The 24,532-nt window shown below is 31.5% G+C and overlaps 1 protein-coding gene and 1 long non-coding RNA gene across 4 annotated transcripts; both read right to left on the bottom strand.

Moving 5' to 3' along the window:
• Positions 1-2,422: 2,422 nt before the first annotated feature.
• LOC129285229 (uncharacterized) lies at positions 2,423-3,098 on the bottom strand. The gene is made up of 2 exons (XR_008587119.1): positions 2,851-3,098; positions 2,423-2,751 (listed from the first exon to the last, which is right to left on the bottom strand). It is a non-coding gene; the product is annotated as an uncharacterized LOC129285229 (long non-coding RNA).
• A 7,154-nt stretch (positions 3,099-10,252) lies between these two features.
• LOC129287148 (agamous-like MADS-box protein AGL21) lies at positions 10,253-17,117 on the bottom strand. 3 transcript variants are annotated; one of them, XM_054923311.1, is made up of 9 exons: positions 17,035-17,117; positions 16,705-16,896; positions 12,962-13,043; positions 12,281-12,342; positions 12,000-12,099; positions 11,879-11,920; positions 11,707-11,787; positions 10,559-10,650; positions 10,253-10,415 (listed from the first exon to the last, which is right to left on the bottom strand). In XM_054923311.1, the coding sequence occupies exons 2-9, from the start codon at positions 16,884-16,886 to the stop codon at positions 10,280-10,282; spliced, it is 777 nt and encodes a 258-aa protein (XP_054779286.1). In that variant the 5' UTR covers positions 16,887-16,896; positions 17,035-17,117; the 3' UTR covers positions 10,253-10,279. The 3 variants fall into 3 exon arrangements, with proteins under 3 accessions (XP_054779286.1, XP_054779287.1, XP_054779288.1); XM_054923312.1 differs by having other exon boundaries at positions 10,272-10,450; XM_054923313.1 differs by lacking the exons at positions 10,253-10,415; positions 10,559-10,650; positions 11,707-11,787; positions 11,879-11,920 and having other exon boundaries at positions 11,994-12,099.
• Positions 17,118-24,532: the final 7,415 nt, after the last annotated feature.

The raw sequence follows: 24,532 nt of genomic DNA, 5'->3' as shown, positions 1-24,532 counted from the left end.
CAAAGCTACAAAACAAACGTGGACACACAGTCCATGAGGATAATGCTAACCAAATGCAGCCAAAGTCATAAAATAAATGTGGATACAAAGCCCATGAATAACAACCGTGAGATCAAAGCTCACGAATAACAAACGTGAGAATAAAACCCACGAAACAAACTAGCTACTTTTTGATCGAGGCGCGCAAGGGCTAACGGAACTGCCGTTAGCAACAGTGTTCTGCTTAAAGTCCTCTTAAAAATTACTTTTCAAACATGTGAGAAAGTAATCATTTTCAAATACAATTTTTCTTTTTCAAACCAAACTCGCATGAATTATTTTACACTTCAATTCAATACTTGTCGTAATAAAATTTCATAAATAATGTCCATTCTTGCATTTGTTAAGTAGCTAAAATTTTCAAGAATTCGATGAATAAAAAAAATTTTCTTTCATCAACCTTAAAAGCATATCTTTTCAAGGAAAATACTAACAAAAATCATAATTTAAGTATCCATTAACATCATTCTATAATCTAAAAAAAAATAGATAATTTAATTAACAAGATTACCAACATATATGTATATATATCATGGTTGCTAATAAGAACAATATACATAAAACTATAATAATCTTAATGAAAGATTTTTTACTAATAAATTAACTGGGGTGCTATTCACTTACCTACTAAATTTTAATCCCAGTGATTTTCTTTTTCAATTCTTATCAAGGGACGCATCTTCCACACACCCTATAAGCATATGTATAAATGAAACCTCAATTGGCTTCCTATAGTAATATAAACTTATTCCACCACCAACACAATTCCAACCAATTGGAAGCATTCAAAATCCCAAAAACCAATATTCATATCTTAATGATTTCCCAAGCATCATCACTTACCACCAATTTATCCCATAACATTCTAATCATAAGCACCACTTAAATGAGATATGGTTTTCTCATACCTTATGTCGAATACATTGTGAGCAAAATTTTCAATTACCTATAATTAAACTTATCATACTTCTTTTACCCATTTTTCAAGCACCTTAAATGTAACCTTAGGATCAAATAATAAAACACCACTTTAACTAACCACACAATAACTTAAGAATCAAATCCTTTGCAATGCTCAAATTAAAATTCACCTATATAAAGTTTGAATTAGTCATATCTCTCATCACAGTAAATAGATTTTCAGGAAAATCCCAACCAAGCAAAACTCTTCACACAAGCATTTTATCGAACACTTTATAAGCACCGATCTTAAATTTCATGCCTAAGCCATTCTCTTACAATTTTATCCCACCAAATTCTCAAAATCAATCAATCAAATGAAATTACTTCAGCTTAAAAATTCAAACCCATATATATCATTATGAAACTTTAAGATAGACTTCTAACCCAACCTTGAATTTTCATTACCATCATTTTTTTTTTCAGCACGGTAGCAGCAGAACCAGAAGAGAAAGTTGAAATTTGATGTCCATGATTTCACCCACTTACACACACAGAAATTCTCTAAGGAAAGGAGAAGAGATCACGTTTCTTACCTTTAGTAGACCAATAATGCACGAACAGGGAAGGGAAAGGATTTTTTTTCCTTCTACTACACGATTCCAGCATAGGAAGAGGACGAAAAATTTTGACGAGTTCACAACCACAAGCGACGAATTGAAAAATGACTAGAAAGCCTGATTTACTTGCACGATTTCACAGATGGCAGAATAAAGGAGATTGACGCAGAACAGGAGAGAACAATACCGACCTATTTTCTGCGTTCCCATAATGAAGATTCCAACATTCATGAAGTTGCGGGTAACAAGTTGAACGTCAGAGATGACGGCAGAGGCTAGAGGAGCTAGACGAAGCTTCAAAGCTTTTGGTACCAAATACTCAAGCTCTCTCTACCAACTCAAGGGGCACAAATCGCAGAAGAGAGAAGTAAGGAAGAGAAAATAAAAATCTGATGGAATGGGGACAGTTTAGTAATTTCAGGAGCTGTGTAGTTTGGTAATTTCAAGAACTAACAGGTATTGTTAAAAATTAGAATTCCTACCTTGAGCCTTCCAAGAATCGAACTTAAGACTTGATAGGGGAGTGATAACACAATTTCTACTAGACCAACATTTCCACTTGATATAATAGCTCTAGAATTAATAAAAATTCAAACCAAATATCTTAATTATCATAGTTTTTTATTATTATTATTATTTAACCAAATTTGTTGGGTCATTACATCCTCACTCCCATCAAAGAGAATAATTATCTTCTAATGATAGTTTATTTAATCAACAATATACTCATCATATACATATTATGTCATTATATAACAAGAATCCCTTTTGGTCATTTTGTCGATCACCTTGTGGGCATTAAACTTCAAATTATTACCAAACTTCCTATTTGGCTCTACTTCCCAAAATTTCTAACACAAATATATGAATAAATCAACTTCCCAAGTTCCATTCCTTTAACAAAATCAATATAAATTCTAATACAGCTCAAGTCCAAACTAAATCCTCTTTATTGGACTTAAATTCAACTTAGTTCCATAACCCCTTTTTCACAAACACGTGTAGGCGTAGCCTTACAAACCAAGTAAGAAAAATTGTTTTCTCAACTACTTAGGCACATACACATAGAGCTAGCAAGAGGAAACTTCGAAACTTCTCACCTCAACCCAACACCACACCAACACAAACAACTTGAACAAGGGAGAAGGACAGCAAGCTAAACAGTGCTCTGCATCTCCAAAAGCAATCAGAACTGGAAGGAGAACAGGATGATGTCGTGCTAATAAGGAGGAGGAAATAGAAGAAGACCATCACGCACCAGAATCAACAAGAATGGTTCAAAGTTTATCACCTCAATCAGTGATGACAGGGCAGGGAAGGAGAAGTTGCCCTATACCACAACAAGAATAGAGACGGAAGAGAAGAGCTGGACATCGAACACAGAAGAGGCTCCACCATACCCACTGTTGATGACAATGGAGAATAGAAAAGAACGTTCGGCGCCGCTGCTACAATCAGAGGAAAAACAAGCAGAAGTGACCACGACGTTCACAGGGAAGAGAAGCTCAGGCGGTGACCTCCATAATAGAAACACATTCAGAGGAGGAGGCACGAATGATAGAATGAAGCAGAAGACAAGGAGCAGAGGATTTTTCAGCTTGAAATCTAGCTGACTCCACAGGAAAATTCTCGAGAAGGTGAATAAAAAAAATGTGATGCTAAATTTTTTAGAACAGAGGGCATTTTGGTGATTTTACTAGAAGCTAAAATAAAAATAAAATACCTCTCTTGTGCTAGAGGGATTTTGAGCCTAAGACCGCAGAGATACATATTTGGCACTAACTCCACTAGACCACCATCCCTTGTTAAATTATAATGACCCAAACATTTAAATTAAATGATTTTCCTTCTCCATTTGAGATTTTATTTAATTAATTTAGTTATAACACATAAAGAGTATTGGCCAAGTAAAATTGGTATTTGTTGCTTACATAGAGATTTAGAGTTCAAATCTTACTCAAGTTAAGGATTAGTTTATTTTCTTTTATATGAAAAAAATACTAAAGCGTCCCTTGTTTTTTTTAATAAAAATCTGCTGGAGTGTTATTTTAAAATTTTTCCCAACAAGTTTTGGGTATTGTTCTGTAATTTTCTCAATAAATTTATTATTTCATGTTCTCCATTCTTCTGAGTCGGTCATTTGCGTATAACAGAGGGAGAGATGGCTCATGTTTTCCTTTGTTTTTCTTCCCGCTCCCGTTGCACTGGTTCCAGCTTTACCGTTAGCGTGTGTGTCTTCTCCACTTCGGAAACTTGTTCACTCCCTTCCCTTTTGCTGTTTGTCAGTTTCCTTAAGTGCTGTAGCTGAATCTCTCCTCTATTTTTTCGTTCTTGCGTGCTGACAGAGGTGAGTGTGTGTTCGTCTCTTTTCTTTTCTTCCTCTCAACAGTTGGGCGTTCGTGTATGTGTGTAGAGTAGGCTCAATCTTTTCTGTTTTTCTCATATGAAATTACTGCTTCTCTTCCTCCTCGCTGAACCTTGTCTGCTGTGATTCCCACAGCTACTTCACGCTCCTCTGTCTCTTTCTTTTCTCAGTGCTGGTGTGGTGTGCGTGGGTGACCAGAGAGTTGGGCGTAGTGAATCATGTTCCTTCCATCTTCCTCCAACGGGCTGGTGCTTAGGAAGTGAGTAATTGCTATTTCTTCTTCTTCTATTTTTCTGGTGGTCTGGCGTGTTGTGGCTGTTGGAGACTGGAGTTGGCATTTTGTTTTATTTGTTCCCGCTGGTTGTTAGTAGGAGAAGAGGAAAATTGAATTTCTTTATTATCTAAAGTAGTGAGGAAGGAAGCTTATTGGATGAGTCTATACATGTTTGAATTTTTAGCTAAAATTTCTGATTTTATTTGCTGCCAAATGTGATTTAAGTGTTGATTGGAATTTAATTTTAGATGCTTTGTGTTTTTGATGATGTTAGAATTAATGTTGAAAGTGGATTAAATTTTTGGGTACTTATTATGAATTGAACTTTGATGAATGCCTTCGAGATGTTTGTGAAAATGCTTCAAAGAATGATGTTAAATGGTCATAATATAGCTTGAAGGAATGTATGTGAGTAGTGGCTTGAGCTAATAATTGAAATTTTAAAATACCAATTAGGAGCAAGGATTACATAAGATTTTTGTATAATACTTTATTAAGTTTAAAGAAAGCATGAGAATAATGGACATGGTTTGTTATGATTTATGATTGAGGATGGGTTATAAGGAGATATAAGGATGAATTAAGATTTGTCAAATAGTTTAATTGACTCAAGTGTACTTGGAACTCAAACGAAGATAGTGCTATCTAACTTATTATTTGCAAATCATGACATTGCTTATAATTTAGTTTATATTATGTTCTAAGGTATTTGAACATGAAATTTGAAGCAGATATGACTATTTAATTTTCATATTAGACCATAGAGGAATTATAAATGCAACTTGAGGAATTATATGTCTTTACATATATAAGTTGTAAGGTTGAGAACTACTTATTGGAATCGTGTATCACTTAAAGGAAAATTGTCAAACTATTTGGTAATTATAATTTTGTTAAGTTGGAATAATGATTGTGATTGTGGTTGAAATTGAATACTGCCAAACATTGTTGAACTACTTGATGGAAGTTATTGGAGGGATTCATGAAAATTTAAAGAGTTATTGAAGAGCTTGAATGCTAATTTTGTTTGTTTATAATGACAGAAGGATTGTTAAATTATGTGCTAGATTACTTAGGACATCATTGAAGTAAGTGAGAATTTGAGGGGTCAAGCTTTAAAATTGTTGAAAACTCTTAGGTGAACGGGTAGCATTCTAAATATAACTTTAGTAATGTATTTATAAAAAAATTTCCCTATTTGAATTTTACTTTTATTCCCTTGTAAATTATATTAATATTTTTTTTTCAATTTAATTTTTATAATAATTGTTTTATTGATTGTCCTCTCTTGAATTTACCAATAATTGATGTTGTTATAGCTTAATTATGGAATTCCACGTATAACATGGAAATGAATTTGGACAATGAGGAATTAATAGTAAACGATATGGTTGAAAATAAAAACTTTGATATTGTTGTCTTGTCCTATATACAGGCTTGGTTTTTATTAAGGGAGACTGAGTTTAGAATGCTGGTTGCTAACGGCAGTTCCGTTAGTCCTTAGTGCGCTATGGCATACCTAACCAGCAGAGTGCTTGAAGGAGGTGTTAGCCCCATTTGTAAGCCAACGCACGTTGAACGAAGGGACGAAAATTCGTGAGCATCGTACTCACGCTTGATTATTTCATGGCTTCTAGTCACGTTTGATTATTTAATGGCTTTAAGCCATACTTATTGGTTACTTACCCATATGGATTGTGTGTCCATGCTTGTTGGTTACTTACCCTCATGGACTGTGTGTCCACGCTTGTTAATCGTTTTGATAAGGTTCCACTAAAAGTGAAAATTTTGAAACTTATTATTGTTAAATTTATTCTATTAAACAAACTTTTATTTGATCGTACATAATTTTATACGATAAATGCCCTCTTAGATTGGTTTTAAAATTTATTGTTTTATATTAATCATTCACAAATATTTTTATTATATCATTGTTTGAATTCCTTTTACATATTTTATGAGTTGTACTATTCTTGATAACCTATAAAATTTTAAAATTATTGGTTTATGTCACAATCATATCACTGAGCAACTTTGTCATTTAGTGTTAGTTAAAATATATGTTTTAATATTCCATTAGTTTATTTTAAACTAAATTTTATTAATTACTACTTTTACATGTCGTATTTAAAGTTTGGATTGGGACGCTACTCATCATAATTTTTTTTTGTTCTCAAATAATGTAATTGACCCTACACAGGTCTGTTGATCATTAAGGAGCTTTATTAGTTTTGATGATGGAAGCACACTTCAATCATTTATTTTAATGTAAACGCTCATTATATTATATAATGATAGTTAATGCTCCACGTATATCATAGTTAGATTCTAGTTTTAATTTGTTAGTATGTAATTCATTGATATGGAGTAGTCTCCTTTGCTGGGTTGGTTGACAGGTTTTGTTATCGTAAAAACTTTGGAGGGTTCAAATTATAGGGGGGATTTTGTTAAAATTTTTACAAAACATTTAAAACTTTATAAACTTTATTATTTTATATAACTTATATATCAATATTTTAACTCAACCTTTGACTATCTAGGCTTATGGAATATGAGTATACCTCATAGCCAATCATACCTTTGGGTGTGACATAAATTTTCTCTAGAATTAATAAAAGTACAATAAAAAATAACTAACCGTAGATTTTTTTATTGTGTATATATATATATTTTAAACAAAATTTCTAGGTCATTACATACTTAAAATTGTTTTATTAATTGTAACAATATATTGTGCGATTAATTAAATTAAATACTTGTTTATGACTTGAGAGAGTTTATTCAAGTATTTTTAAAATCTTAGGTTACCATTTATTTTTATTAATTAAATTTTAATGTTATGAGATGCAAGGGGATAAATCTTAGGTTCCAAATCATACTTGAAGTCTAAGAATCATTTTCTTTTTTTTATTTTCTAATTTTAATCTATTTTTCAAAATTAACTTTGTCCTCTAATTGTGTTTTGCTTAACTTAATTGAATTTATATAGTATTTTGCTTGATCACTTTTTCTTAACACAAATCTTCATGTGAATAATACTTTACTTATACTTTATTACTTGCCAAGGCCCTTGCGCTTATGTGGAAGAGTGCAACATAATTTAAGAGCGAACAAGTGTCGTTATAATTTCGAGTTATTAGACAATTTTTCTCTTATTGTCTTGATAAGGTGAAGATATATTAATTGTGTGTTTTACCCACCATCATGATATTGATTGTGATATTATTAGGGGCAAAATGGAAAAATTGTGGTTGTTTTATATACTTTCAACTAAATAACAAATTTTTATTAGTATATGTGATATAAAAGCAAACAGTTGAAGAGTCAATTCCATTTTTTTTAACCATAACAAAAGTGTTAAAGTAAGTTAGATTCCTAGGAACTTATCAGGGCCAAAGTATGCCCCTAAATTTAGAGTTTTTATAGAGTTCTTACTGATCAACTATTAACAAGATCTTCACATCAATAATGAAATTTAAACCTGTAATTTTGAGTTATGGGCAAATTAAAGTCCCAAACTAACTGGGCTAACCTTGTTAGTATTATTGGAGGTTCAATTCTTAATATCAGGGTATGAAGCAAATATAGTTAGAAGACATATATATAAATATATATTCTATGCCCTTGATACTCAGAGATTATGGTTGGCGGAGGATTTTCTGTCTCATCTAAAAATTGAAGGAAAAACTAATCACATATTCTATACCTATCAATTATAAACGAAAATAAAAGTTCATCTACCTAGAACAATTAAATGCTCAGAATTCAAGTCATTATGACATAAGAAAAATAATAGAATTTCAGAAAATTTAGTAGCGAGACTACCTAAACAAAAGAGTGCTGGAGATTTGGAAACTAATAAAATAGATAAAGAATTATTAATCATGTACATCATACTATAACGAAGGTAGAATGAAGGATTCGAGAAGTTAGTTCATATGAATTATGAAGAATAAAATGAGAGAAGAAAATAATGCAATAAAGGCTATAGTGCTTGCAAATGATTCCTGTTCACACTTAAATTATAAAACTAAATCTCTCATTTGGATACACAAATATTTATGAACTTGTAATTCTTTTGTGACTTAAAATTTCTTCTACACCTTTGTCATTTGAAATTCTAATTACTTTCAATATATTGTTCTTTTTGCATTTATTGATACTTGCATGATTCATATCTTTTTTCATTTATTATCAATTAAAAAATAAAAATAAATTCATCATTTTTAATTTTTCAATTTTGTATTGAATTTTAGTTCATCTTTCTTTTTTATTTGAAAATTTTTAAACTACCCAAACAAAGAGTTTTAAATACATAAATTTCAAATGTAAGATTTTAAATCCATCAATCCAAATGTTACTTAAAAGTTAAATCAAATAAATCCAAATTCATCAATACAAATACTACCTAAAAGTTAAATACATAAATTATTTCTCATAAGGTCATCAATGCAATGTATTTTGCAATTTTTTAGACATTAGGTTTAACTTTGATCACTTTGTCGAAAATCTAACTCTGATAGCTGAAAGTACCATGTTTAATTGTTGACACAAGTGCTTAGCCCATTAATATTGTGTAGTTTTATGTCTTTGAATTGGATGTAACTCTTTTGGGTCTTCTGTGTGTAATTGGTCCGGTCCACGTGACAATGTTCTTGCTGTATCCCGACAAACATTTGTTTCTGAAACAATCGAAGGCCTCTAATATTTTAATTAACATAAAAGAGAAAGCAGAAAATTAAAAATTTATGTATAAGAGAAAGCAGAAAGCTTGACTTTCTACATCGGGTGACTAAGCACCCACTGTAAAATTTTTTTTTTACAGCAATTCGCTTTTCACCCATTGTAAAAACTATAATACACGTTGTCATTATTACAAAAATGCCACCGCCTTAACTTTCTATATCGTTTGCCTTCCAACCGATGTAGAAAGTATCCCTTAAATTTCATATTTTGTAGTAGTGTAATTAAGAATAATCAAGTGTAAATCATCAACAAATGAGGGATACACTGGTCCAGATGAAATGAATCATCCAATCCATTAACATTAATGGAAATTGATATTATCTATATAATTACTGATCTTGTACGTTTTTTGGGCAAATTGCTTCTTTTTCCTTATTTAATATTAATGGGTGGATGACAAATAAATCCTATCAAAATAGGCAAATGACAATTAAATATCATGAAATAGATAATTACTTTCAAATCCTCAGGGACTAATAAAAAAATAAAAAAAGCGTAATTGTTAGAGCTTAACCTCAAGTTGTTAATATAAGAAATATAGTAGAATTTAGTTATGTAATAATAAATACACTTCTTATATTAACAATTCTAATTTAGTGATCAACAACTTTAGTTTAGGTATTAATAACACGATTGATCATGATTAAATTCAGTTTATACAATGCAATAATTATATGCTTTCTATATTAACAACTTTGCATTCTCTATTAACAACTTTAGTTAAGGTTTTAACAACTACACTTTCTATTATTTTGTAGAGGGTCAGGAATGTAATTTGTCAAAAAATTCTGACAGATACTTAGGTATTTCAGTGTAATTATCTTATTTCATGGTACTATTTTATCATTTGTCTATTTTGAAGTGATTTATTTTTCACCCTCCATTAATTATTATTATTATTATTATTTTTTGTATAATTTGTCAAGCAGGATCAAATCCACGAGCTAATTAGTACCATCAAGGGTAAGCATCATGCCATTAGGTCAGAGGACCATTAACATATGTTGAAGTTTAATTTTTAAGCCTCTAATTTTTATATTATATTATATTTTTTATTTATCAATATTTTTTATTTAGTCAAAAATATAATTAAAAAAATATTAAAGATAAACATACAAAAAATTGAATCTCTCTTTACAATTTGAACTCATCATCAAAGATTAACAAAGATATAAAATAAAGACAATCCAAGAAGTTCTGTTACGATGGTTATATTTAATTCATCAAAGGTAAACAGATCTTTCTGTGTCCAAATTCCATTTATTTTGATCAGAACAGATCTACAAACCAAATAATTCAACACTAGGTACAATTGAGAGTTTTATCATCTAAAATTTACGGAGATATATTCAAGCTATCCACTATGTATGATATGAACCTTGAGAGAACTGCTTCCTGATATGATGGAACTTCATATATATGGAGTTGATGCTGTTTTGATTCTATCTTCCCTGCAGAAAACTTGATCTTCCTGCAGGAAAGAGCTATTGCTAAAGCAACTGTAATCTGTCATAGGAATCAAGTACTTAGTTGTAATTTTCTGAATGAACAACATAACAAGTGCTTGTGTGTGCGTTTTCAAGCTGAGTTTAGTCACCAGTTTAAGAGACATACCCCAGTTCCATTGCTTTGGTTGGTGGCTCACAAGATTGAGACTGAGGCTGGCTCAGCTGCAGATAGATTGGTGCATGTAACTCTTCACAAGTCTAATTAAAAAAAAAAAAAAAAAGACGACACTCCATTTAGTCTCCAAAGGAAAACTTCCAACACTTAACTTTTTCATGTTGATATGACTATCTGTATCTGATCGGGTTAGATCATTCTACTAGGATCAATGCTAGTTGGTAAACATCTATGCTCTGTTTGGATGGGAAGAAAATTTGGGAGGAAAGAAAATGACAAGAAAGAAAATGGAGAGAAGAGAAAATTGAAGAGATAATATTATCACCCTTTTGTTTGGATGAACAAGAGAAAATAGGAAGGAAAGAAAATAGGCACATGACATAATGACAACAGTACCCTTAGTTAAAATATATTATATGTCTTAGGTTATTATCTTAAAATAAATTGAAGGAAAAAAAAAAGAAAGACAATCTCAATATTTTAATATCAAATAATTTGCAAGATATATTTTTATTTAAAAATCAAAACAGATAAATTTTTTAAAATAAAATATAATAACCCGTAAGAAATCAAATTAACGTTATTGTGCGTATTTTTTTAAACAAAAATGGAGAATATGATGGTCATGGAATTGGAGATGAATATGTGTGTAATGTTGCTAGTTTAAAACAGTGTTAGGAAGAAAGTTCACAACCAAGAAGATCAAGGAAAAAAGGAGGACAATATTGGAATAAGGGCTTTCTTCTCAAAATCTCTCCACATGTAAAGAAAAAATGTGAGAGGAAAAAGTGGTGGGACTCACTCTTTATTTTCTTCCCAACTTTTCCTTCCTTTCAATTTTCTCTTCTCAACCAAATAGGGAAAAATATATTTTCTTTCCTGTTTTCTCTTCTAGTTTTCTTTCCTCCCATAATTTCTTCACGACCAAACAGAAGGTTAACTTTTTGATAAATAGCGCAGGCACACAGATGGTATTGTTATCTTTCCTCCTCTTTCTGGTGTAATTGAGGGCAACTCTTGTTGATTTTGCAAGCATATGCGCTTGTGAGGCTGATAAGTTATATGAATGGAAAGATGAAGATATAGCTAATTAATGTACATGATCTAATTTGATAAAATGTTTTTATCAGCTCAATTACCTTCTGTAATTCCGCATTTTCTTTGCTAATGACTTCTATCCTTTTATGGAGTTCTACATTTTCTTCACTGATTTGATATCCCTGCAATAGAATCATTAAATTATAGTTAGAATTTGTGGGAATACGTTTCACACATGCATGGCAAGATCAACAGAGACAGATTCTTGAATACCTCTTGTTGCAGTTCTTTGATTTTATCCTTCAAAACTTGTTCCTGACGATAATTTAGCGATCAATTTAAATTCTTGTCCGGTAAAAATGAAGATATGAGTTGCATTTATCATTGATCAAACCTTTTTGATCCGAACGCTTTTTAAACTTATCCCCAGTTGATTTTCCAAACTTCGCAATTCGTTCAAGCCCAAACCGGATAGTTGTTCACCCATCAATTGCCTGCAAATTACGAAACACTAAATGAGTTGCGTCTGGTATACCAAGTAGTTCAAGTTTCTTAAATTCAGAGGACATAAAAGGAAGAAGGAAGCAATTGCACTTGTAAAGAGATTTTATGATAGTTGAGTGAGTTCAGAAGGATTAGTGTGTTGCGCTGTTCAAATATTGCACTTGTAATAACCTGTGGCTTTCTTGCAAGCGTTGCAGTTGCTGCCTCAAGACTGTTGCTTCTGTCTGCCAAAACTAGCAAATAGAAAAACAGATATCATAAAATATATATTTATATATATAGCTTCAAATATTATTTATGTCCAATGAAGAGTAATGCAATTGTGAGGAAGAAGGCATGAATTCTAAATATGAGTTCCTTCTAGCCATTGGATTTACAGTGCATTTATACATCGGCCAGATAATAAAAATAATTTCCAATTTTCTTTTAGTGGAGAAAATCATTGCCTTAATTTTCTTTACATGCACATAGGGAATTTCTCTTAGAAAATATCTTTTAAGAAATTAATAATGGAGTTTCTAATGGAAACCTAAATAGAGAGAAATTCCAGAAGAACAAAGAGGGAAAATTAGAGAGAATTTCTCTTGTTTTTTTTAAAGTTCTCTCTCATAATTGTTCCGAGAGAAATTTGCTATTTTGTTGTAGTGATTTTCCTTTTAATCCTTCACTCCCATGTATTGATCTCTCTTTCTGTAATGTAATCTTATTGCTTGGTGATATAATGAAAACGAAAAGCAACGGAAGTGGGAACTTTAATTTGAAGCACTGTAGTTGAGTGTAGCATGCCATGAACATAATTATATGAAGAAACCTCAAAAATATCATGATGAATTATGGTATTTGATCTTGTACCTTAACTTCTGAAACAGGATCTATAAGCCGAAAATGTTGTTCTTCTATTTGTTCATTGTAGCGGTCAATAATAGATTTCACACTGCAATAAGCAGAGAGGATTATTTAATCATTAAGATGAAAATGAATGCATGTCATAGAATCTTTGCACGCATCATTGTTGTGAAAATTAAAAGAATAAATATTTATCATGAATTTTAAAGAGTAAACTTGACTTTTGAATACTGATCAATGCAGAGAACATTATTATAAGGTAAGCTCTCTCCCCCCCCCCCTCTTCCCACCTTCCCTCTCTCCTCTGTCTCTTTTCAGATATATGTGTTTAACTCTTATATTTGCATGCTATTTAGAACGTTTAGAGAGATTATTTGATAATTTTTCTGTTGATTCATCATATATTGAAGCAATAATAATGCACACGGGTAGTTTTTGAATGGATCATTATTGCCGTGTTTTCAGAATATACTCTTTTCCGTCCTTTTTATAAAACACTTGCAAGAAAAAAGTTTTGGGAGAATGATGAGTCCTAAAATAAGGAATTTATGACAGTTAGGTCCCCAATAAAATTTTCTGAAAAATCAACTGCAAATATTGATTTAGACATTTTTAAATTTAAAAGTTTCAATTACAACTAAGATATTTAAATTTTAAATATAAATTTTAGTATTTGCAATTGCAATTCCTATTTGCAGCTATCTGAATCAATATTTGCAATTTATTTTTTCAGAAAATTTTGTTTGAAACCTAACTATTATCAATTCATTGTTTCCGACTTCACTGTTATTCTCCCAAATTCTTTCTCCTTTTTACAAGACACATATGAGATAATCATTACTCCTTCGATTTTATTTATAGGACAGAGACAAAGAGTACTTGTTTTGCTCTTATTTATAGGGCAACTCTATGATTTTTTAACTCTATCTTTATCCTTTTTTACCTATTAAATACTGGAAAAATTATTAAATATTGAAGTATTTATTTTAATATATATTTAATAGGGCTAACATTAGAAACATACTAATTTTTAGATAAGTTTAGCTTCCTTGATTTCAGTAAACATGTTGAAAATAATTTGACTTATAAGTACTAATGGAAGGATCGTACATATTTTCCACATTACCCTTATTTAACGTCTCAAGGCAGTGTTCCATATCATCATCATCATCATCATCATCATCATCATAAAGATCATTTATTAAGGGGTGATTATCACAATCACCGTAGAGGGATAGATTTCATTAATAAGTTCGTGAGCTTTCATATTTTAATTTGGTCATTATATAGATTTGAGGGGTGAGTTTACAGTTTGGGGCTCAAATAGGGGAAGGTAGAGGCAATGGGATGCTAGGGCTTCGTGGTTCTAAATATATTTCAATTCTGATTGATAGTTTCTCCTTGCTTTCTCATCCTTTTCATGTATATCTTATTTGTGAAATATTTTTCGTTGTGCATAGTTTGTATTTTCTTTTGGATAGTTTCTCTCTTTCTCTTTTAGGAGAATAAGATATTATCCTGTTTTTAAGAATGATATATTTAAGTTAGGGTTAAGATAGAGTTAGAGTTCTACTCCCTCAATCCATTTCTACATATACAATGGAAAATAACTGTATCACACAATTTAAAAAATTAATTAACTATAAAAATTATGTTTGAAAAAAAAATGGACTAAAATACCATGTATTTAATCAAAATAAGGCAACATTAATTATTTATCAGGATTGATCAAAATTATGAGTTTATAAGGGGTGATTTAGAAAAACTGTAATAAATACTTATTGACATATATATGCAATTTTGCTTATGAAAAACAAAACAATAAGTGATAATTTCTCTTGTATATAGAAACAGAGGAAGTATAACTACAATTTATTCATTTGCCTGATCTTTGATTAATTGAATAAAGATTTCTGAATTTTTCTATGCATCTCCTTAATTCTCTCCCCTCCTTTCTCTTTCTCTCTCCCCTTCCTCCTTCCTCTTCACATCAGCCCTAATGCCAAAGTACTATTGTAGAACAAAGGAGGGAAAATGGGTTTGGATTTTTCCCTATTGTTTTTCCCTTTATTATTTCTCCACTGCAAATCAGAACCGTTTTAAATTAAATATGTACTTTCAAAAATTACTGAATCTAAATCATCAAATTTAATTTAACCGCTTAGATTTGTAGCGATTCCTTCTCTATGAAGGAGGAAAGCTAACTCCAGGAAAATGTGTGGGTTGGGGGGGGGGGAGAGTGAGTTGAGGAGGGAGAACAAGAAGGAAAAAAAGGGATATAGTATGCACTACTCAAGCAAAAATCAAATATTTTGTTCAATTCATCAAAAGGCCTAACAAGATAAGAAGGAAAAAAAACTAGTCTCATTTATGGAGGGCTAATCATAATTCAAAAATATAAAGCAACCTAAGCAAATTGTAATCATTAAATAAAAATTTGATCTACTAATTTAAAAGATTGAATTTATTCAAAAGAAATCTCCATCCAAATCTAGTTTCAAAAACAATCCTATTAAAACAAGAGCACAAAATATTGTCGATCCTATATTCCATTACATAGTCTCGCCATTGACTAGGTTTAAAGTACTAATAACTCAGACCTCCTTCAAGAAAATTTTTTGTATGGAGCAAGTACACCACATTATTGATGCTCTGTGCAATAAAATTGCACTAGTTTAATCAAATAAAATCTAATATGTCATTATTTTTAATAATATTATTTTTTGAATAGAGTGCCTCTTTATTTTCTTGTCTTGTCTTTCTCTATTATTATTAATAGTAGAATCAACTTATATTTACAAGGATCTAATATGGCATGTTTTTATTGGACAAAGTATCAATGACATGGTGTATCAAGTCTATACAAGAATTGTCCCCACGTTCCATTATATTGTTCATATGCACTCCACAATCAGTAAAATCCTTATATCATTATTTAAGACCAACTTAACATATGCCGTATATAGTTATTTATATGTATGTATGTATGTGAATGCATGCATAAATGCGTTTTAATGTTCTCTTGCTTGTTTGTGCATATCTATGAATTTCTCCATGTAAAAGTTCATCACGGAGTGCGGTTCAGTTCAGCCAGAAGATTTGAAATCTTTCATTTATAACGTTACATATATACTATTTCATGCACAGCTTTTTAAAGTTTTATTTAGAGTCGAAGCTAAAAGCTAGCTTTTATTAGCTCCCATTATTAAGTACTGTGACCCACAATCAAAAGAACTGAGGCGGGGAAAAAAAAAACAGGAGGGAAACAAGAATTAACTAAAGATCATCATCAGCTAGCAGAAGGAGGAGTTTCTGATATTTCTACCACGCCCTGTATATATATATATATATATATATCAAATCTATAGGGAAGCATGTAAGAGAAGAAAATATAGCCAGACATACAATCTAAATCATATCAATTTGCAAGCTTGCAGGTACTGATCTTTTCACTCACTCTCTCTCTCAATACACACACCCACACACACAAGTGAGAAGATATAAGAAAACATGTTAATTTCTTCTAGGACCAACAACAACTACACAGCATTGGACAGAATATCATCACATTTTATCTTTGGCAGAAAAAGAACCCAGAAAAGAAGAAGATCTAAAGGCATATTTCTCAGATCAAAGAAGAGATCAGAAGCACAGTGAAAATTATATAAATGACGTAATAGCTTCTGATAAAGCAAAGAAAAGAGTGAAAAAGATATTAAACTGGTTGAACTCAATAATAAGTAAGGAACCTGGAGCTTCCATATTCATAGAGCTTGCCAGAGCTGGAGAAGACGATAACTCCAACTTGTGCCTCGCAGAGGATCGAAAGCTCCCTAGCTTTCTTGAGCAATCCACTTTTTCTCTTTGAGAAAGTCACTTGCCTGCTCGTTGAATCGTCAATCCTCTTAATCGCAATCCTTGCTCTCCCCATCTCCCTGTGGCTTCTCGGATCAGCAGCCATAAAAAATCAGTAATAAAGCAGAAACTATTCATCAATGGAACTCTTAAACAAAACCATACATATTACTAAAAGATCAATAAAATAAAAACATATACATGCCAGAGAAGCTTAAACTTACAGAACAATTGCAGGAGTAAGAAGACGACGACGAAGAAGATCGAAGAAGAAGGCAGGCTTATTTGGGCGAAGGTCGTGACTAGAGAGGCTTTTGAGGATTGATGTGCTTTGAATACTTTATTCTTGTCAAGCGGTTTTGTTTCGTCTGTCTCGATTCTTATCATTTTGGGGGATATAAAATTTTTTTTGGACAATGAAAAACCGCTAGTGGTTTTCTTGCTAAGAATTGGCCTAAACGCTCGAGGGTTGCTTGGGAAGACTGATGGCAAGGGACAGATGTCGATCAGGAAGAGCGAGTGATTGTCGCGTGAAGTATCTGCGAGTAATATTCTCTTTTAAAAAAATACCTCATTTAATAACTGACCGGCAACTTTTAAATTTGAAAAAAATAATCATTAGGTGTTTATAGTTTTGACACAATTGCAACTCAGTCTCTCAATTTTGACTTATTATAATTCAGTTTTTGAAGTTTTCATTCGGTTGTCAATTAGTCTTTAAAATTTACCTCTTGCAATTTAGCCATTGAAATTTTAATTTCTTAAATATTGATCCCTATCTTTTAAAAAAATTATAAAAATTAAAAATATTTAAAAATTTATTACTAATATTTTAAATTATTGAACCCTTTTAATCTTTATAAATATTATAAATATTAAAAGTTTTAACCTTTATAATTTTATTTTTTAAAATATAGGAACTAACATTTAAGAGGTTAAAACTTCAGAGACTAAATTACAAGAGGCAAAGTTCAGGGATTAATTTATAATTGAGTCAAAACTTTAGGGACTAAGTTATAACGAGTCAAAGTTAGGGGGATTGAGTTGCAATTGAGTTAAAACTACAAGGACCAAATGATTAATTTTCCTATTAAATTTTTAATAACCCATTTCATTAATAAATACACTTTTCAATAATGAGTAGGGACAAAAATTGGAAATTAGTGAAAAGGACCTTGTTGAAAGAAAAATTAGTCCTAAAGACCAAATACAATTTAAGGACCAAAGGCAATATTTTATTCATTAAAAAATATGTACAAATGATCAAAATCCCCCTCTCTTTAAACCAATGAAATTGAAAAAAAAAGCTACCTGTTCAAAACATGCACTCCAAGCCAGAAGCCTTGCACCGCAAGCTAGAAGCTTTGCACCCAACCTAGAAGTCTTGCACCTCCAGCCAGAAGCCTTGCACCCCAGTCAGAAGCCTTGCACCCAACCTAGAAGCCTTGTACCCCGGCTAGAAGCTTTGCACCTAAGTCAGAAGCCTTACATCCCTAACCACAATCCTTACATCTCAAGCCAGAAGCCTTGCACCTCAAGCTAGAAGCCTTATACCCTTGCACCCTTAGCTAGAAGCCTTGCACCTCTAGCAAAAGCCTTGCACCCGACCTAGAATAGAAATTATGCCCAAGGATCAAATCAAATTTAAGGACCAAGCCAAATATTTTATTTATAAAGCAATTAGTTTAAATGACCGAAATGGCCCAATGCCTTTAGCTTGGATATTTCCTTACTGCTTATCATGTTAACGGATGATGTCAGAAATCCATTCTTGCTCTTGACCGGTCCACCTTCCATCGTCACTCCTTCCCTTGAAGTTGCCCCTTGCCTTCTTTGCCTTTTGCCTTTGCTCCTTCTTTCACTATTGCTACTCTTTCTCATGCTGTCCATTATTCAATCTATACTTGCCATTTCACTCTTTAAATACCAGATCTACTTATGCTTGGCATTCAAATTTTGCTACTGCCATTTTGATGCTTCATCCTGCTGTAATTGTTGTCCAAAATTGATACTTTTGATTTGATGCCAATGTTGATACCTAGTATTGTTATTTTTTTACATTTAATTCTCATAGAATGCAATTACTTCATATAGACAAATGCATCATTTTCCATATCTTCCTTTTCAAACATCACTTCTAATAGCAACATAGTTCTATGTATTAATAACCTCAATTTTGTTTTGGAGTGAGGAGTCTCATATGGTTGGTTTTTATTCCATTTTATCTAGTTTAAGGATTTTGTTTAATATTTTCTTTACTCTTGATCCTTAGGTTGGTTAATGAATGACTAAAGCATTAGAATTCAAAGGTTAATGTAGAGTTGCTCAATAAAAGTAATAACTTCCTTTTTTGTTTTATTTTAGGGGGTATATTTCTCATAGGTATGCAATAGAGCATAGATGTGGTGTGGTTGTCAAAGGACCAAATTTGAGTGGAAACATAATAGTAATTGACCCATTAAAGGACCACCACCTACTTTTGAAAGTAGAAGCTTTAGATGATTCTCAAGAAACAAGCCATACTATAGTTGTTGTTAATGAGGTGTCCAAGGAAATAACTAAGATTCTAGTTTCACATCTTGTGAATGCTAAACATATTGCAGAAGGGAAGAACATAGCTAATGTAGTCTTTTTAACAGGTTGTGCTATTCAAATTGAAGTCTATTATTTGAAATTTTATCATATTTTGTTCATTTAGTTACCAAACATAAAAGTACTGCTTAATGAAACCAAAATCTGCAACGTGATCCATTTGCATAGTCTGCTACCTTAAAGGAAGGCACGTAAAGTGAATTATTTTTAGGAAATACTTAACAGTATTTAAAACTTGAAAATAATTATGGTGTTGGCTATTCTGGTTGAACTATAGTTGTTGTTCTATACTTTGAAATTTATGTTTTTCTATGCTTTTGATCACAAACTTGGTAAAATAATTGGATATTAAAACACATGGTGTTTCATCCCAAATAAAAAAAATAGATGTAACATATCCGAAATTGCAATATAATTTATGGATGCTAATGTGCTCATTTACACGTCTTATAGATGCATCTATTTTAAATTTCTTTTTATATGTTACTCCATTGGTAAACAGACATGGCTTGTGGCCATGCATGGTAGCTTTAACAAAAATAATTGTTGGCCTAGGCTTATCACTTCCAATTGATATTCTTGAAGCTCTTGGAGCAACTAGAAATTATTGAATGCTGCTAATTTCAAAAGCAATAGCAATAGCCAAGGCACTCTTAGCTCTGCTGTAGTCTTGTCATCAAGTTTTTGTACCTAAAGAGGATAAACATAAAGCAAGCCGATTAAAGGGATATGACTTTGGATTTCTACATATCAAGGTCAAAATTTTATTAGTTTTTGTTTCATTCAATTTGCTTACTTCTAAGTACTTTTCTTTTACACTTCATATCAGCATGAAAATCTCACCATATGTAAAGATGATTTCCCTTTCATTGTTAGCTTTTTCCCAAAATGAGAAGCTAAATTGTGATTATCATAGGACTAACATCACAATCTTATGCATGTACTTTAGAAAAATGCTTATGCTTATTGGTTCTACTGCATGTTACTCTTGGAGATTAAAAGCAAAAGATGAATATAAAATGTAGAAGTGTGTGCATATGTGTGTAGAAGTGCCATTTTCTATTCATCATGTGTTCATTTTATTTTTGATAAACATAAAATTGAGCTTGGGCTTAATTTTAAATATGTGTTTGATGTGCTTTGATTTCCCCTCATCTTTCCATTTGTTTTCAAATATACGTGTCATGTGGATGTTTAAGTATGTTTCATGTTCAGTAATTCTGTGGGTATTGTGTGTTAATGCTTGAATGACCTACTTGTGATGGATATTGATTTTCATTTCAGGCATAATGTTTTTAGTGCTCCAAAGCATAAGGTTTTGTTTAAAGAGGATAAAAAAATAAGTTCAAGTTAATAAGCTTTTACATGCATATCATAAGTTAAGTGAGCTACAAGGAAATACTAATTAAGGGATTTCCCTGGAAGATTGAATAAAATTGTGATTGTACTTTAAAGTGTACTTTTGACCATCCTTGTTATTTATTTTTTTTCTTATACAAGGTATGATGTAGTTTAACATGGATATGATATTGTTTTTAACCTCAGCCCCTATGGTATATTTTTTAATATGGGGTGCCTTATGGTCTTTATTTATCATTTTAATTGTACTTGATAGAAAGATTAACCAAATCTAATGGAATTAATGTTCTTTTATTGAAATTGTTGTTCATTCTCACTCTTCACATTTACTTGTTTTTTTGGGACAATTCAGTTGTCCTCCTTCTTACTTTGTTCATATGGCTTGCTATACAATAGATACTAATTAAAAAGAAAGAACTTATTGTGAATGTTCCCTTATCTGTTTTGTTTTATTTATAGAGTAGGATGTAGTTTAACATGGGTATTATAAAACTTCCAATTCTTAAACACATAATTAGTACATAATTAACCTTAAGGTAGAGCTATCGTGATATTTATAACTAATTTAATAATAAAATATGTCATGGAAAGAAAAGGATCAACCTTGACTATATAAAAACTCAAAGAGGCTAAGTAAAAAAATCCCATAGAGATGAGATCCCATAAATAATTAAATATCAAAATTAAGGTCATTTAGCCATTATAAATTAGAGTAAAAACTGATTGGGAAGCATAAAAAATAATTAGAGTTGAAAACAAGCCAAAATGAGGTAAAAAGGGTCATTTTTTCTTAACAGGAGTACTTGGCTATGAGCAGAGAACATTAAGCCGCTGCTAACACTTCTAATGAAGCTTTAGCTATAGTCAATTCTCTTTTGGTTGCAGCAAAATGGCCTCGAGAACTCCATTGGCTACAACCAAAAAGCTATAAGCCATGGCCAAAGATGTCATGACAACAACTATCATAACGGTTACCCAATCATGAACTTTTAATGCGCATAACTTTTGACTTCGATATCTGATTGAGGTGATTCAAGCTCCTATATGTCAAAAATTTTATAGTCTAGCTAATGATTTTAGTTTTATGTCAATATGGCATCAAATGAAGAATTTAAAAACTCAGGGACCATAATTTGACATTTTTGCCTCTAAAATGAACAACCAAGTGTTCAAATCTCACACCATAAGCCATTATCTTTCATAAGGGCTTACACTATACTTGATAAGTTCTAATACACTTGTCTAAATAGTCACAAGTATCAAACAACTCTTGATATAAGAATTGACCACCCAACCACCATAAAGTACATAACGAGGGGTAAAAATGTAATTATTTGCATTCAAACTACATAATCACCCAAAACATGTAAAACTCATTTAACTAGTTAAAATATGATTGTTTAAACTATCTTGACACACTACCATAGTCAGATTAAGGGTTTGGGCCCTACTATGGCCAAGACAATTCAAAAATGACTAAATTAAATGTTTAAGGCTATAAATGCAAGTTGACTTCAAATAAACATAAGTCAATATGAAAGACCTCTAGTTGAAAAATATTATATTCAAATTATATATAAAAGATAAAACTAGAGACATTATAATTAATTACTCGTTCTCTAGCTTCAGAGGCCTACTCTTTGGCCTTAGCTTAATCCTTGCCTATAAACATTAAACTACGAGAGTGAGATAAACATCTTAATAACCAAGTAATTTAATCAATCATATTAAAATGTGGAAATCACAACAATTAAGCATTTAACATCATAAAAGGCAAACCAACATTATTCACAATGCATCTTTATAATGTGTTTTGTATGATCAAGTGCAACTGCCCTATAGCACTCCTTATATCATTTGATCAAATCCATAATCTATTATCTTATATAGGTCTAGCTTATATGATTGGACTAGCCCTGCTCTCCAATTATGAATGGTTACCTGGCCAAAAGCTCCCACACTCACTCTCGAACCATGAATTCCCCTGCTCAAATTTTGGGCTGTCATAAGTGCTCGACTTACACCATCTAATCTAAGACTAGTGATACTGAGCATCGTACCTGACCCATGCTGTACCTATAGGTTGTTGGTAAGACTAAGCACATATAGTAATGAAGTATGCTAATCACTGTGCGCAAACTCAGGAGATGCTATACCATATGAATTTTTTATCATAATCCCTCTACTATATTAAGGTAAATTTTTACCCATTATGATCATGCAAGTTCAATCAAAAAATGCAAATATAAGCTCATGAATATCATAATAACTCATCATCATCATAATTTCTTGAACTTTCATGCTTATCATAGTTTTCACTATATTATAGTTTATAATAGCTCGTTATATAATTAACTTATAGCCAATCCAAGCCTACAATTCATATTTCTAAAGCTAAATAATATTTATATAAGCATAATCATCAAGCATTTCATCTCAAATGTGCATGCTTACCACATCTCTTCCAACATCATCAATTACGACCACTCATCATGTTAACACATTTATCTCATAGGTAATCTAGGCTTAACATTTATATAAATATAATTACCAAACACTTCATCACAATGAGTCATGTCTCATATTTGGGTAGTAATTCAAAATCAACATATTCATCTATAAGCTCATTCCAAGCTATCCATAATAATGCTTAAAGTGCAAATGCAGACACAATGATATACTATACTTAAATTTTTAGTTATCTTAACTCTTGGTATACTTACCAAGAGTGCCCATGAATATTAAATGGAGCCTCTAACAAGCTCAATAGTACTAACAATGGTCAATCTACAATTAAACACATCAATAGTCATTAATGACTGATTATCTTTAATTAACTCTAATTAAAGCCTAAACTCAAAAATCTCATTATGGTCATTTACCCATAACTAAATTCATTTTTAGGTTCCATTAGTTTACTTAAACTTTCATTAGTCTAATCAACACCATTAATAACTCATAATCTTCTTAGCTTAACTAATCAGCTTTAGGGTTTACTTCAAACCTCACTTTAAAATCCTAAAACTCCATTAGCACTATTACCTAAAGGTTCTACACTTAAATAAACATCCATTAATCCTATTGAAGTTAGAATTCTAAGCAAAGTCACAACCCATTTTTAGATTCTCAAAGAACTACCCATAAATAGTGATAAAAATGCACAAGAAAGGAAGAAAAGAGGTTGTAAGCACTTATCCAAGTGATTAAAAGATCTAAATTGACTCAATTAGATGCCCACAACAAACCTTAGTAGAGCCCTTTTCGTTCACCTTCGGATTCCCACTTAACTCTCTAACTTTTTGAGCTGAAATGCGAATCTGGAGGCTTCTGATAGACTTATTAGTTGTTCATACATTATCTTTTAATCTGAGTTAACTCTCAAGTTCTAATTTATCCTTAATTAGCCAATTAAACTTATGTTAAAATTTGCAAGGTGATACAGGTATGATGCTGTTCTTACTCCCCATAATATATTCTTTAATTTAGGGTACCAGAACTAGAGGGTGCAAGGATTTTAGCTTAGGGTGTAAGGGTTCTGACTTGGATTTAAGTGCAAGTCTTTTGGCTTAAGGTGCATGTGTTATGGCTTAGGGTGTAAGGCTTTTGGCTTAGGTGTGAGGGTTTTGGTTTGGATGAAAGAGGTATGGCTTTAGTACAAGAGATCAGGTTTATGGTGTGAAGCTTCTAGCTTAGTCATTTTCATGTAATTCAGGGGTATTGACAGTGGTGTGCTCTTTGTGTGTTTAATTTACATGTAATCTGCTAAATGTT

This window comes from Prosopis cineraria, unplaced genomic scaffold (assembly GCF_029017545.1).
Source record: "Prosopis cineraria cultivar Desert tree isolate PC_DT_omini unplaced genomic scaffold, ASM2901754v1 PC11, whole genome shotgun sequence".
Taxonomy (NCBI): Eukaryota; Viridiplantae; Streptophyta; class Magnoliopsida; order Fabales; family Fabaceae; genus Prosopis; species Prosopis cineraria.
Note: the sequence above shows the minus strand (reverse complement) of the source record. Positions and strands in the feature narration are given on the sequence as shown.

Bases quoted from the DNA above. Each gene is read 5' to 3' on its own strand.
- LOC129287148 (XM_054923311.1), bottom strand. From the start codon at position 16,886: ATGGGGAGAGCAAGGATTGCGATTAAGAGGATTGACGATTCAACGAGC. The intron at 12,100-12,280 runs GTTATTACAAGT...CGTAATTTGCAG, and splicing joins CGCTTGCAAGAAAGCCACAG to GCAATTGATGGGTGAACAAC. The intron at 11,788-11,878 runs GTATTCAAGAAT...ATTCTATTGCAG, and splicing joins TCAAAGAACTGCAACAAGAG to GGATATCAAATCAGTGAAGA.